This window comes from Aulonocara stuartgranti (genome assembly GCF_965226115.1).
Source record: "Aulonocara stuartgranti genome assembly, chromosome: 9".
Classification (NCBI taxonomy): domain Eukaryota; kingdom Metazoa; phylum Chordata; class Actinopteri; order Cichliformes; family Cichlidae; genus Aulonocara; species Aulonocara stuartgranti.
Window position 1 is genome coordinate 36,208,977 of NC_138960.1, and position 12,180 is coordinate 36,221,156.

General features: G+C 52.2%; 1 protein-coding gene across 8 annotated transcripts in view; it reads left to right on the forward strand.

Moving 5' to 3' along the window:
* kmt2ca (lysine (K)-specific methyltransferase 2Ca) overlaps positions 1-12,180 on the forward strand; it is a 50,494-nt gene that overhangs the window by 24,762 nt on the left and 13,552 nt on the right. For 4 of the 8 annotated variants that reach the window (XM_082546697.1, XM_082546699.1, XM_082546703.1 and 1 more), the window contains 21 exons: positions 996-1,073; positions 1,165-1,200; positions 1,536-1,679; positions 1,767-1,799; positions 2,130-2,252; positions 4,070-4,387; positions 4,473-4,546; positions 4,936-5,142; positions 5,612-5,725; positions 6,668-8,044; positions 8,120-8,380; positions 8,474-8,859; positions 8,939-9,114; positions 9,198-9,614; positions 9,730-10,082; positions 10,173-10,284; positions 10,394-10,801; positions 10,897-11,008; positions 11,098-11,164; positions 11,249-11,312; positions 11,929-12,161. In XM_082546697.1, the coding sequence (XP_082402823.1) occupies positions 996-1,073; positions 1,165-1,200; positions 1,536-1,679; positions 1,767-1,799; positions 2,130-2,252; positions 4,070-4,387; positions 4,473-4,546; positions 4,936-5,142; positions 5,612-5,725; positions 6,668-8,044; positions 8,120-8,380; positions 8,474-8,859; positions 8,939-9,114; positions 9,198-9,614; positions 9,730-10,082; positions 10,173-10,284; positions 10,394-10,801; positions 10,897-11,008; positions 11,098-11,164; positions 11,249-11,312; positions 11,929-12,161 (5,093 nt within the window). The remainder of the gene's footprint in view (positions 1-995; positions 1,074-1,164; positions 1,201-1,535; positions 1,680-1,766; positions 1,800-2,129; positions 2,253-4,069; positions 4,388-4,472; positions 4,547-4,935; positions 5,143-5,611; positions 5,726-6,667; positions 8,045-8,119; positions 8,381-8,473; positions 8,860-8,938; positions 9,115-9,197; positions 9,615-9,729; positions 10,083-10,172; positions 10,285-10,393; positions 10,802-10,896; positions 11,009-11,097; positions 11,165-11,248; positions 11,313-11,928; positions 12,162-12,180) is intronic. The other 4 variants (XM_082546702.1, XM_082546704.1, XM_082546700.1 and 1 more) reach the window with 3 other exon arrangements.

A 12,180-nucleotide genomic window follows, 5' to 3' on the forward strand; every position in this document is an offset into this window, starting at 1 on the left:
AGGTCAGATGGCCCAGGATGTGAGTGGGCGTTAAGGCGTCTGGCAGGGATCTCAAAACTGGATTATAGATGGCAGAGAGTTGGTGTCGTAAACCCCGCCTCTGTTCAAAGATGGTCGCTCACAGTGGACATAGATGCTTCTTTCACTCCTCTTTCAAACCATCTGTCCTCTCTGTCCAAAATGTGAACATTGGCATCCTCAAAGAGTGACCTTTGACCTTTAGATGCAGATGGACTGCTGAGTCTGTAAATGACAGTCTTCATTACAAAGCTTTCTTCGTTATGAATTAGCATACATGTTTTTATTGAACATTTGAAGAACCAGCAAAAAAACCCCAGAAACTCTTGTAGTTCACATAAAGTCAGAGATAGAAAAGACAAGGAGCAGGTGCATCTAGTGCAGGTAGAGCTGCTGCACACAGAGCCCAGCAGCCAGCAACAAATTCTGGATCCTTTGCTTTTAGTTAGCAGTTAGCATTAGCAGCACATCCTGCGTCCGATGTGAAAGGACTTTTATGCTGCGCACTGTGACTCACAGCAATGGTCCCGGGTCAGCCCTGACTTTGTGTTAAACTAATCCTAAAGTAATAATGTATTTCTAACCACTGATATAGCACAACTTTATCCTTTCAACAGCTACTGAAAGTTAGGGGACCTAGCTGCTATCGGATATTTATATAGAGATTACCCTTCAAGGACCTGCAGTTCAAAAAAGCGCCCCTCCGACAGCCAAACCCATCTGTTCTCTGATTGGATTGTTTCATTTGTGATTGACATGACATTGACCAATCAGCTTAAAGGAAGGAAAAATAGGGTCAAAATTCGTAGTTGTAACTTGCAGGGTTTTTTGGGCTAAGTCCACACACAAATCTTTTTTACACATACAAAACTGATTTACAAGTACAAAATATTTATGACCACATTTTGAGCCCATATACTCGGGCTTCTGAATTGTGAGTGAATCGTGTTTGTGTGTGTGTGTGTGTGACCATCCAGCCGGGTCGGATGGCGGTCTCGTGGATCTGTCAGACATCCTGAACACCGACCCTCACATCCTCGCCACCGGACACACAGGTACTCCCATCAGCCCCTTCACCCTCTGCCCACTCAGGGACCACACCAACGAAGAAGAGCTCACACCATAACTGTGTGTATTTGTTTCCAGGTCAGTTCCAGGTGGAGCGCTCCCCGTCTCCATTTGGTAAGACTCCCCAGGAAGACCTCCTCCTCCTCCTCCTCCGTCTCACTTTGGTTCAGTTTTGTGTTTCTGGACGGCCAAAATAAATTTAATAAACTACAAAATGAAACGGCTGCAGTTCCTCTGACGTCCAGCAGAGGCAACAGCCTGGAGCCTTCTGAAACTTTTCTTCCTCTTCTGCTCCTGTTTGTTCTCCTCCTCCTGTCCTGTGATATAACGGCCTGAATCATCTTCTTCTCCTGCAGAGATCAGACTCATTCTTCTTCTGCTGCTTCCTGCTGACCTCCAGTCTGTCCATGCATCTGTCTCTCTTATTTAACCCCCTTCCCCTCTCTCAGCAGGTCTGGACATCAGCTCTGTGGCGCATGATGCCTCTTTGACTTCTGAGCCAATGGGAAGCAGTGGGCGTGTCCAGAGGGCAATGCAGGAAGAGCCTCTGGACGCCATCTTGAGTCCTGAGCTTGATAAGATGGTCACTGATGGTGAGTTGAAGAGGGTCTGAGAAGCAGGAAACAGGAAGTGCTCACAGATTCTAGAGCAGCTGATTGACGAGTGTTCTTCTGTTTCAGGTGCCATCCTTAGCAAGCTCTACAAGATCCCAGGTAAGACCGAGCACCTGTGTGGGCGTCAGCGCCATACGTCAGCCAAGGGTTTATTAATCTAACTAAGATGATTGACCAATCAGAAACAGGGACAGGTCAGCTGACAGCAGAGCGACTGAAAAGGGAAGTTGGCACTTGGCTTCAAACGTATTCGTTATTAAATGTTGAGCAGCTGCTTCTGCACAGACAGCATCACATGGATACAAGTGACGCTGTCATGACCTCGTTAGTCCCGTTGATGAGTCGGTGCTCGTCACCATCACGCTGTCATTGAAAGCTCATGTCACGTCATCCATGCTGACCGATGCTGGTGTGTGTGTGTGTGCGCAGAGCTGGAGGGAAAGGACGTGGAGGAGGTGTTCACTGCTGTCCTCAGTCCAGACAGCAGCAACAGCCAATCAGAGCAGAGTCAGCACACACATGCGGCTGCTGGGAGCAAGATGCACAACACAGGTACAGACACGCACACAGGTACAGACACGCACACAGGTACAGACTAGAGATGGACCGATCCGATATTACGTATCGGTATCGGTCCGATACTGACCTAAATTACTGGATCGGATATCGGAGAAAAATAAAAAATGTAATCCGATCCATTAAATATCACGAAAGCACCTCACAAAACTTGCAACACGCCGTAACTCACCTCAGAACGTTAGCACGTCGGAGCAGTATGCATCACGTGATAGAGCAGCTGTGGCATGCGGGACCTGTCGGTGGTCTGGATAGCATTTGGAGCTTCGCTAGCAACCCGGCATTTCATCTCCGACAAAGTTATCCCGAGAGAAGTAAAGCAAGTGTGTAAGTCCATCTCTGAATGTTTGTAAAGCATTCCTGCGTTAAGCTTAACGAGCGATATATGGAGCGACTGCCTCTCCTGCTGCTACTTCAATCATGAAACTGCTTAATGATCAGCTGATCGGCTTTTCTGTCGCGAGTCCGTCTCTCTGGTTTGTTTTTGGCCCACTTTGCACCAGAAAGAGGAAACCAGCGGCTGAACAGCAGCAGCACGTTTAAGCTTGATCAGCTGTTGTTAGAATTTATTTAATATTACTTTCTACTCGAGGATCTTTTTCTACGTAGCTGACGCTGGTAACTGTGCAGGGGCGGATCTAGCAAAGTTTAGCCAGGGGGGCCGATAGGGCATTAACAGGGAAAAGGGGGCACAAAGACATACTTTTCTTTCTTATTCTCATTTAAAATGTCGAGCTTTTAATAAATAATTATCTGACACCCAAAGTTTTAATTTGATGTAAAATGAATAGAAGTCAATTACTGTATATAGTAACTATTAAGTCTAATATATATACCCTAGTAAGCTATAGTACTTTTTCCTTTGGGAAGGTACCATCTGTGCTGTCTGCAATTTTGTTGAAGAAAGATGTTGAATCTATTTAATATTTCTTGAAAAATAATTGATTTCTGTGCATTTTTTTTCACACTGCATCAAATTAAGGTTGATTACGTCGATTAAGCATCATGAGGTGGAGCGTGGGGGGTGGTTCCCTATTTTTTATTTATTTATTTTTGTTGTTGCTGGGAGTTGGAACCCTATTAGTTAGGTTGCTTAATATTTACGCTAAGTACTCTAAAATACCAGAATAGGGAGGATGGTGTAGGTTTAAGTTTATTAGATTGATCAGTATTGCTGAACTATGAAACATTTTTTTTGCATACAGGTATAACAGAATAGCTTTAGTGTAGTTGTTGTTTTAAACTTGAGTATGAACTTATACAAAATGCAGCAAGATATTTAAAAAACAGTTGTGTTGATTAAAAAACACTATATCGGATTCATATCGGTATCGGCAGATATCCAAATTTATGATATCGGTATCGGACATAAAAAAGTGGTATCATGCCATCTCTAGTACAGACACGCACACAGGTACAGACACACGCACACAGACACGCACAGGTACACAGTGACCTCTGTCTGAAGGCGTTGGTGATATTTCAGAATAATAAAAACTACAAACATGAGAGCCGTGTTACGTGGCTATGTCACTAACGTCATGTAACCAAAGGTTAGCTGAATTTAACTGTTTCAGTTTCCTCGTTATGCTGACATTTGTCTGCTCGATGTTTGAGTGAGATACAAACTCATGACGCCGCTTTGCTTCGACCGTCCACCATTTTTCCCAAACATTTCTTCGACCTGCAGCTGTCTCGCCATCGTTTTTGTTGATAAGTATGAACCTAAAAACAGTTTGAGGGTTCGACTGAGCTCTCTTTGAACCTTCCAATCACCTATGATCACCTTTCAGGTGCCGTGCCGTTTCCTCGCCTCCCACTGATGAACGGCCTCTCACCAGCTGCTCCTCCTATGATGCCCGGTGTCCAGGGTCCAGTCAGCTTTAGGGTCCTCCCTACCGAAAACCCCGCCCCCATCCAGGGCCCCACCTCTGCATTAGTTCCAGCCAATCAGCAGGCTCCGGCTGGTGAGGGCGAGCAGGATGCGCTGTCAACGGCTCAGAGGAGCACGCTGAAGTGGGAGAAGGAGGAGAGTCTGGGAGAGATGGCCACCGTCGCTCCGGTGCTCTACTGCAACACCAACTTCCCCCAGCTTAAGCAGCAGTACCCAGGTACACACACACACACACACACACACACACACACACACACTGTGTTCAGTGTGTTGACAGAGCTAACAGCTGTTTCCTGTATCAGACTGGCCCACCAGAGTGAAGCAGATCACCAAGCTGTGGAGAAAGGCCAGCGCTCAGGACAGAGCCCCCTACGTGGTGAGTTCCTCCTCCTCCTCACTGTGTGGAGGACTCTGAGAGCTGAGGAAACGTTATAAAAGCGTATAGGAGCCTGTTCATAGGACCTTCGTCCTGTCAACAGGCCCTTGTGTCCTTTTGAGTGGTTTCCAGAGTGTTGATCAAAGGTGTCCATTTGAAGCAGCAGGGTCATCTTCCAGCTCCGGACCCTTCAAGGACGATCAGGTGCGATCAGTGTCCACACTGTCACAGTGTCCTTGTTCTGTAACAGTGTGGACACTGATTACAGTGGATCTGATCCCAGTGCTGTAAAGATTAGGAACTTTGAGCCACGTGCCTGCTCATCAACCATGATGGCGTTCGTTTAGCGTCCTCGCCATCTCTGACCACGTGCTGTTTTCCCTCTGCAGCAAAAAGCTCGGGACAATCGAGCGGCTCAACGCATCAACAAAGTGCAGCTGTCCAATGACCCGCTCAAACGCCACCCGCCCTCACAGCAGCAGCTGTCCGCGCCGCTGGGACCCTTTGACACTGTTTCCATGGAGATAGAGATGCCGTTCAAGGACCCGCTGAGGCCCAAGGAGTCGGAGCAGGAGCAGGAGTGGAAGTTCAGACAGGTGAGCAGAGCCCGAGAGCGCCACACGTCCAGGTGTCCGTTATGGTGACGTAGCAGCAGAGCGAGAAACCAACAACCAGACTCTAGTCAGAAAACACCTGATTTACCAGAAACACACTTTAGTGATGCAAACAGCAGCGCAATGCATGATGGGACACAGAGCGCTGCCTGCTGGTTGTAGACACACTGTGAGGGTGCTCTTTAAAATTAGTCACGCAAATGTTTCTGCACAACAAGTCAGCAGGCTGCACGCCACCGCTTCAACCTCGAGACCGTCGCGCAGACTAAATCGCCATAGAAACAATCCGTACTCACTCAAAGGCTGGCGCTGGTTTCCAGCTCTCAGTAGTAACCATGGTAACCAGAAGGCAGCACGCCGTGGGGTGTATTTGTGATAAAGATGATGCTGTGATGTGCATGCCCGCTGAGCCGCCCTCCCTCACACTAACGTCTCTGATGTCATTGAAAAGGGAGGGGTTAAAGACAGAGGGGAAGCCGATAAGAAGAGGCAGGAAATCCCCCCCCAAAGCAAAAAATCTCCAACAGATACAGATTGTCCCTGCCAGGCATCCGTAGCAGCTCCGGTAAGACCTCAAGGCCAACCTGTCGGAGGCAGACTTCCTGGATCCACGAGCCTCTGAAACCCTCTGACCTCACCTCTTCACTCTGGAGCTCCACGAACTGTCGGGAACTTGTCAATCGGCCTTTAAGCGAGCCAATGGGGCGTCAGTCAGAGCCATCAAACTTCAACAGTTTAAATTAAGAGTGACGGAGCTCAAGACCCGGAGCTGAGCGAGGGTTTCAGAGCCGTGGAGCCGGCCTCAGCCTCGTCCTCCTCTCTGGGCCAAAGGACGGCTTAAATTTGAAGGAGGGAGGGAGGAAGAGGAGGGGTTAGCTCTGATCTGACACAACGTCACAAGTCTGTGCTGGCCCAGAGCTGGAGGCCGCGGCCCAAGTCTGCCTGCGAGCTGACTGCTTTTATTCTGAAGGGGTGCTGAGAATGGCTCCGGAAACTTCTGCTCTGCCTTCTCCAGACTCCTCCTTACAGCACCTCCACACAAACACATTCTGTCCGGTGTCCTCCATCCATGCATGTGAGGGAGGAGAGCTCAGGTCCAGACCTGCTCCACACTTACTCTATTAAAGTCTGTTTCCACGCACAGCTTCTTTTTCACTCGGCTTTATGGTTAAAATCACGTTTAAGGGTTGGAGGAGTTATGGGGACGTGACTCCTGGGATTTTATTCTGAAAGTCAGAACAAACTGGAGCCTCAAAAACGTCCAGCAGAGGCAGCAGTGAGTCGGTCCCCATACACTCCCATGTTAGTCAGACATGTTTACAGCTTTGTCTCTGTAGGGTTTCCCCTTTGTAACACCTGGTGTCATACCTCAGTCGTTCGGCGTAGCTGTGTCTGTCAGACCTCAGTGTTTCTGTGTTGACGTGTTTGAGCTCCACCTGTTGCCCTCACGCCTGTCGCTCTGTGTCCGCCTGTCTCCTCGCCCGTCCCTTCTGTTTTTCTCTCTCAGCAAATGCGTCAGAAGAGCAAGCAGCTCGCCAAGATGGAGGCCACCCAGAAGTTGGAGCAGGTGAAGAATGAGCAGCGGCAGCAGCAGCAGCTTCTGGCCAGCCAGCGCCTCTCAGGCCCCCAGTCGCCTGAATCTGGCAGCCTCAGCCCCGTGCCCACCGGAGGAAGCGCCTCCCCTCACCCGGGTCTCAGGGAGGGTCAGCCCAGGCAGCACCTCCTGCAGGGAAGTTCTGGACCAGCGGACGACATCTTCCTCCGGCCTCAAGCACCGCCCCCTTCTGGCTTTTCCTCACTCCCTCAATCCCCACATTCCTCCTCTCCCCTCCACCAGCCAGCATCTTCCCCCCAGATGTTCTCTCCCCCCTCCTCCCGCCCTTCCTCACCCTGGGACCCCTACAGTAAGGTTATAGGCACTCCTCGGCCCTCCTCTTCCCAGTCTGGAGGCCCCGCAGCCTCCCAGCAGCAGCATCACAGCTCCCTTAGCACCTCCCCAGCCCATGATGTCGTAGGCTCTCCTGCTCCATCCCCCGACTCCAAAACACCTGACGTCTTCAGAAGCCTCGGGCCACAACCAGGTAACCCCACCCCCGACCCTTCAGTCAGACATGCCGGCATCCGAGTGGCCGAAGCCTACCAGAAGACGAACGTGCGAGTCCCTGCGCCCGAGTCATGCAGTCGTCAACTGCTCCAGGGTGGTGTGTTTAAGGCCCCCATGCCCCCTCAGCAAGAGGCATTTGGTGGTGGAGGAGGAGCAGGGAGGAAGGACCTGTCAAGTTTTGCCCCCCCTCCTTCACAGGAGCCTCCCTTCCCCTCCAGCCCACTGTCAGGTCTGGGCTCCCCCCACCGTAGTCCCTACGCCCAAGCGCCCGGCACGCCCAGACCAGATTACACTCAGCAGATGTCCGACCCCTTCACCCAGCAGTCACCTATGACCTCCCGGCCGTCTCCGGATCCCTACACCAACCCTCAGACCCCTGGCACGCCGCGTCCCCACTCTGACCCCACATACCTCACCACACCGCCTGCGCTGAGACCAGACCAGTACAACCAGCAATCCATGAGCCGCCGTCCGTCCCCCTCTCACCCAACCCTCGATCCCTACGCCTCCAACCCGGGCACACCCCATCCAGCTGTCATCGACCGCTTCCCCCGATCACCAGGGAGTCAGCGGGCCGGCGACCCCTACGCACAGCCCACAGGTACACCGCGACCCTCGCCGGATCCCTACGCCCAGCAGCCCTCTACACCACGACCCCAGAAGGCCCACGAGCCATTCAGCCAAACCCCAGTCGAGAGCTTAGCTCCTCAGCCTGCAGCTTCCGCTTCATCCCCTCTGGCTCCAGGAGACCCAGGGACCTTCACCCCAACGCCCCACCAGGTAACACCACAGCCCACGGCCTCTATTCTCTGACACAGAGTAGCGTCTTCTTCTACTCATCTTTTCTCTGGTCAGTTACAGCAGTCACCAGGAAGACAACAACAGGACTCATTTCCCAGAACCCCCAGCAGCCACACCCCAAAGCACCCTGAGATATCAGAAGAGAGCTTCTCTGCTTTAGCCAGTCACACTCCGGGTCACGATCCGTTTGAGCAGGGTCACATGACACCAGGCCGATCGCAAACCGACAAGACGGCAACCACTGAAATGTCTGCTTTAGACGGGTCGATGAGCGTGCTGCCTCAGCTTGGTGACTCAGGGGAGAAGCTGAGACAGGTGAGAGGTGTTGTGAGTCCACGTTTGTCTGGTCGAGTGTTGCTGGTTCTCGTGTGTTTAGCGAGTTCATCTGTCCTCCTGTTTTCTCTGCAGCGTCAACGGCTTCGGGAGCTCATCCTGAGACAGCAGCAGCAGAAGAGCACGTTACGTCAGGAGAAGGGTCTGCAGGAACCGGCTCCTGGACTTGCTGCACCCCCGGCTGCTCCGACAGGATCCTCCCCTGGTTCTGGCACACCTCTTCACAACTGGTCGCAGGACGACTCCTCCAGCTCCACCTCCACCGCTTCCCCTGTCCAGACAGACCCATTTGGGCGCCCTCCGCCCCCGTATCCTGGCACGATACGGCCTGCCGGGGCTCCAGCCCTGAGGTTCCCTGGAGGGTTCCCAGGAGAACAGCAGAGGGGTTTTGCGCCCACCGAGGCTTCTTTCCCCAGACAGAGTCTCCCCAGAGAGCTGGGTGTCCAAGGACCAGGATCGAGGTGAGAGGAGCAGAAGAGTCCTGGTTGAGATCTGATGGTTTTTTGTGTGTTTGTGACTTACACTCGCTGCCCTCTACAGGTTTGGAGCTCCAGCTGGCCTCCATGACACTTTCCTGCGTGCACCCCTAGGATCAACGCCTGCCTCTGGGCTCGGTGCTGTGGAGGTTCGTGTTCAGATGAGGAGGCCAGTGCCCGGGGACTTCACCGCCATCCGTCCCCACGGGACTCCAAACGCTCACCCGCACATGATGCAAGGTCAGCACAGCTCCTCTGACTGGCCGATCAGTCAAAAATGTTGAAAATGAACTTGATTGATAAAAAAGTCTCTTTCCCCTCAGGTGTCCCCCAGCCCTTCCTCCCTCGCTCTCTCCCCATCCAGCAGCACAGCATCATGGGACAGCCCTACATTGAGCTTCGACATCGCGCTCCAGAGAACCGCCTGAGGCTGCCCTTCTCTCTTCCTTCAGACCCCCACCCACCTGCCATCAGACCTGGTCCTGGGGCCAGGATGGGTGAGACGCTGATGGCTCAGCAGATGATGATGGCAGGCGCCGTGGAGCAGCTGAACCAGCAGGATCCTCAGCAGCAGCACCTTGGCCACACGGCGGCTCTGACTCAGACCGGCGAGCCGGCACTCTCGGGAGCCGATGGAATCGAGGAGCACCTGGAAGGGGAGGACTCGGCTGTGAAGGACCTGGAGGATGTAGAAGTGAAGGATCTGGTTGACCTGAACCTGAACCTCGACCCTGAAGATGGTATGAGCGATCGAGTCTGGGTTCACCTTGGCTAAATCCAGAAATTACACCTGTTCTGAAGCAAGTTATCGATCCTTCCTCACCTTGACTGACTCGTCCTCTAACTCTGTTTCAGGTAAAGAAGACCTGGACCTGGGTCCCAATGACCTCCACCTCGATGACTTCCTGCTGTCGGGGAAGTTTGACCTGATCGCCTATGCCGACCCTGAGCTCAACCTGGAGGACAAGAAGGACATGTTCAACGAGGAGCTGGATCTGGGCGAGCCAGCGGAGGAGAAGGAGAGCGGAGAGAGGAAGGATGGAGTTTGTGGTTCTAGAAAGACCGACAGCAGCTCCCACCTGGTCGGACAGATCAAACAGGAAGTGAGGGACGACAGCAAGACGGGGGCAGCTCGACCTGGGGTCCTCGCCACCAGCAAACCCCCAGGAGCTCTAGGACTTGAGGTTTCCTCTGTCCATCACATCAAGGTGGGACATTTTCAATTTATCAATAATAAATATTAATCAATAATTAGTTCAATAAAGAGAACATAATAAATAACCCACCACTGCCTCCAGGAGAAGCTGGAGGACTCCGGTTCTGTTTCAGGGGCTTTGTCATCCATCAAGCCCCAGGAGCAGGTGCCATCCATGGGCATGGTATCCAGAGTTCAGCCCCCTGTGACCACAGGTAAACAAACACAAGCCTGACCTGCCCCCCTCGTGTTATCGACCAATCGTTGGTCTAATCAGCAGATTTGAAATGGAAGAACTGTTTCTGATTGCTCTTCCTCTCCCAGGACAACAGCCTGTCTTCCAGCAGCAGCAGAGGCCTTTTGGGCCCCCCTCATCCTCGCCTCAACTCACCCCCCACCCTCAGGCTGTCTCAGTGTCTCCTCACACCAGTCTGCCTCCTCAGGCCCCCCAAGGCCCGCCTCACCCACTGCCTCTCCAGCCTCCTCACCTCCTCCTTACCACTCAGACCGAACCTCCACATATGGGGACCTCCACGCAGAGCCAGACCCAGGGTACCTTTGCTCAGACCCAGGTCCAGAACCAGAACAAACAAAGGCCTCTGCTTCTGGAGGAGCAGCCGCTTCTTTTGCAGGACCTCCTGGACCAAGAGCGGCAGGAGCAGCAGCAACAGAAACAGATGCAGGCCCTGATCAGACAGCGCTCCACCACAGACTCTGCGTTCCTTGGTGTGGGTAAGTCCAGAATCCTGAAACTCCCCCTGAAGCACCATTGGACTGTCTTTCTCATGAAGCCCCTGCTGAACTCGTGTTCTTGTTTTGTCCTGCAGACTTTGATTCCATTACAGACCCCATCATGAAGGCAAAGATGGTGGCTTTGAAAGGCATAAACAAAGTGATGTCTCAGGGAAACCTGGGCCTGAATCCCGTGGTCATCAACAGGTATGACCTTCTGACCTCTGACCTCAGTGTTCTCTGTGAACGTTCCCTCTCTCAACTTCATTTGAAGTCTTTGTCTGTGTGCGCGTCAGGTTCCAGCAGCCTCCAGCAGCCCCAGGTCCCGAGGTCCCCCCTCAGCCTCCACACCTGGTATTACAGGTATGTTGAAGGACTCGGACACAGTAACTGACCACACAGGACAGAGCATTTCTCTAACATGTCTGCGGTCTTTCTCTGTGTCAGGAGGGGACGGTGACCCCTCAGCTGGTGCAACCCAACCCCCCGAGCTTTGGCCCCGGGTTCAGCAGTGAGTATCAGAAACCAATCAGAGCAGCTTGAACAGGTACATTCAGAGCAGTGGTTCTAACACAAAGCCCGGGGAGAGCTTTATACGGTCACAGAATCTGACAGAGACCCACTGGTTTCGGTTTGTTGCATTAAAAATGACTGGAGTGACTGTGTGTTTTACCTGGGTGGCTGCAGCTCAGTAGAGAGAGCAGTGTCTAACCCCGAGTTGTTCTTGAACGTTAGAAACGTGTGCTTGTAGGATCGATGAATGAGGCAAGTTGTATAAAGTGCTTTGAGTGCTCAGAGTAGAAATGTGCTAATTCAGTTTAAATGACCTATAATAACCTTCATATCCACACTTTCTAATCTCCAATTCAAACACAACCAACACGATGAAGAGGATCAGGCACAGAGGAGAAAGACCAGGAGCTCATTGATGAGCTCTGATCAGTTTACGCCTGCGTGTAAACGTTTAAAGTTCAGTTCTTCCTGGAGCCTGTGCAGACAGCAGAAACAGCAGCATGCGCTCAAAGTTTCTCTTTGATCGCATGCTGCTGTTTCTTCTCAGCCACATATGAGCGAAGTCAGATTCCCTCTTCTCCTCATCACTGAATTCTGACTCCTTCTTTTCCCAGATGAGCCCAAGCGGCCGCAGTACGAGGACTGGCTTGGAGAGACGCAGCAGCTCCTGCAGATGCAGCAGCGCCTCCTGGAGGATAAGATCGCTGCTCACCGCAAGACCAAGAAGGCTCTGTCAGCCAAACAGAGAACGGCCAAGAAGGCGGGCCGTGTCTTCGCAGAGGAGGACGCCGCCCAGCTACGCTACATCAGCGAGCAGCAGGGAGTGGTCCAGAAGCAGCTAGAGCAGGTAACGGAGCTGATCCCAG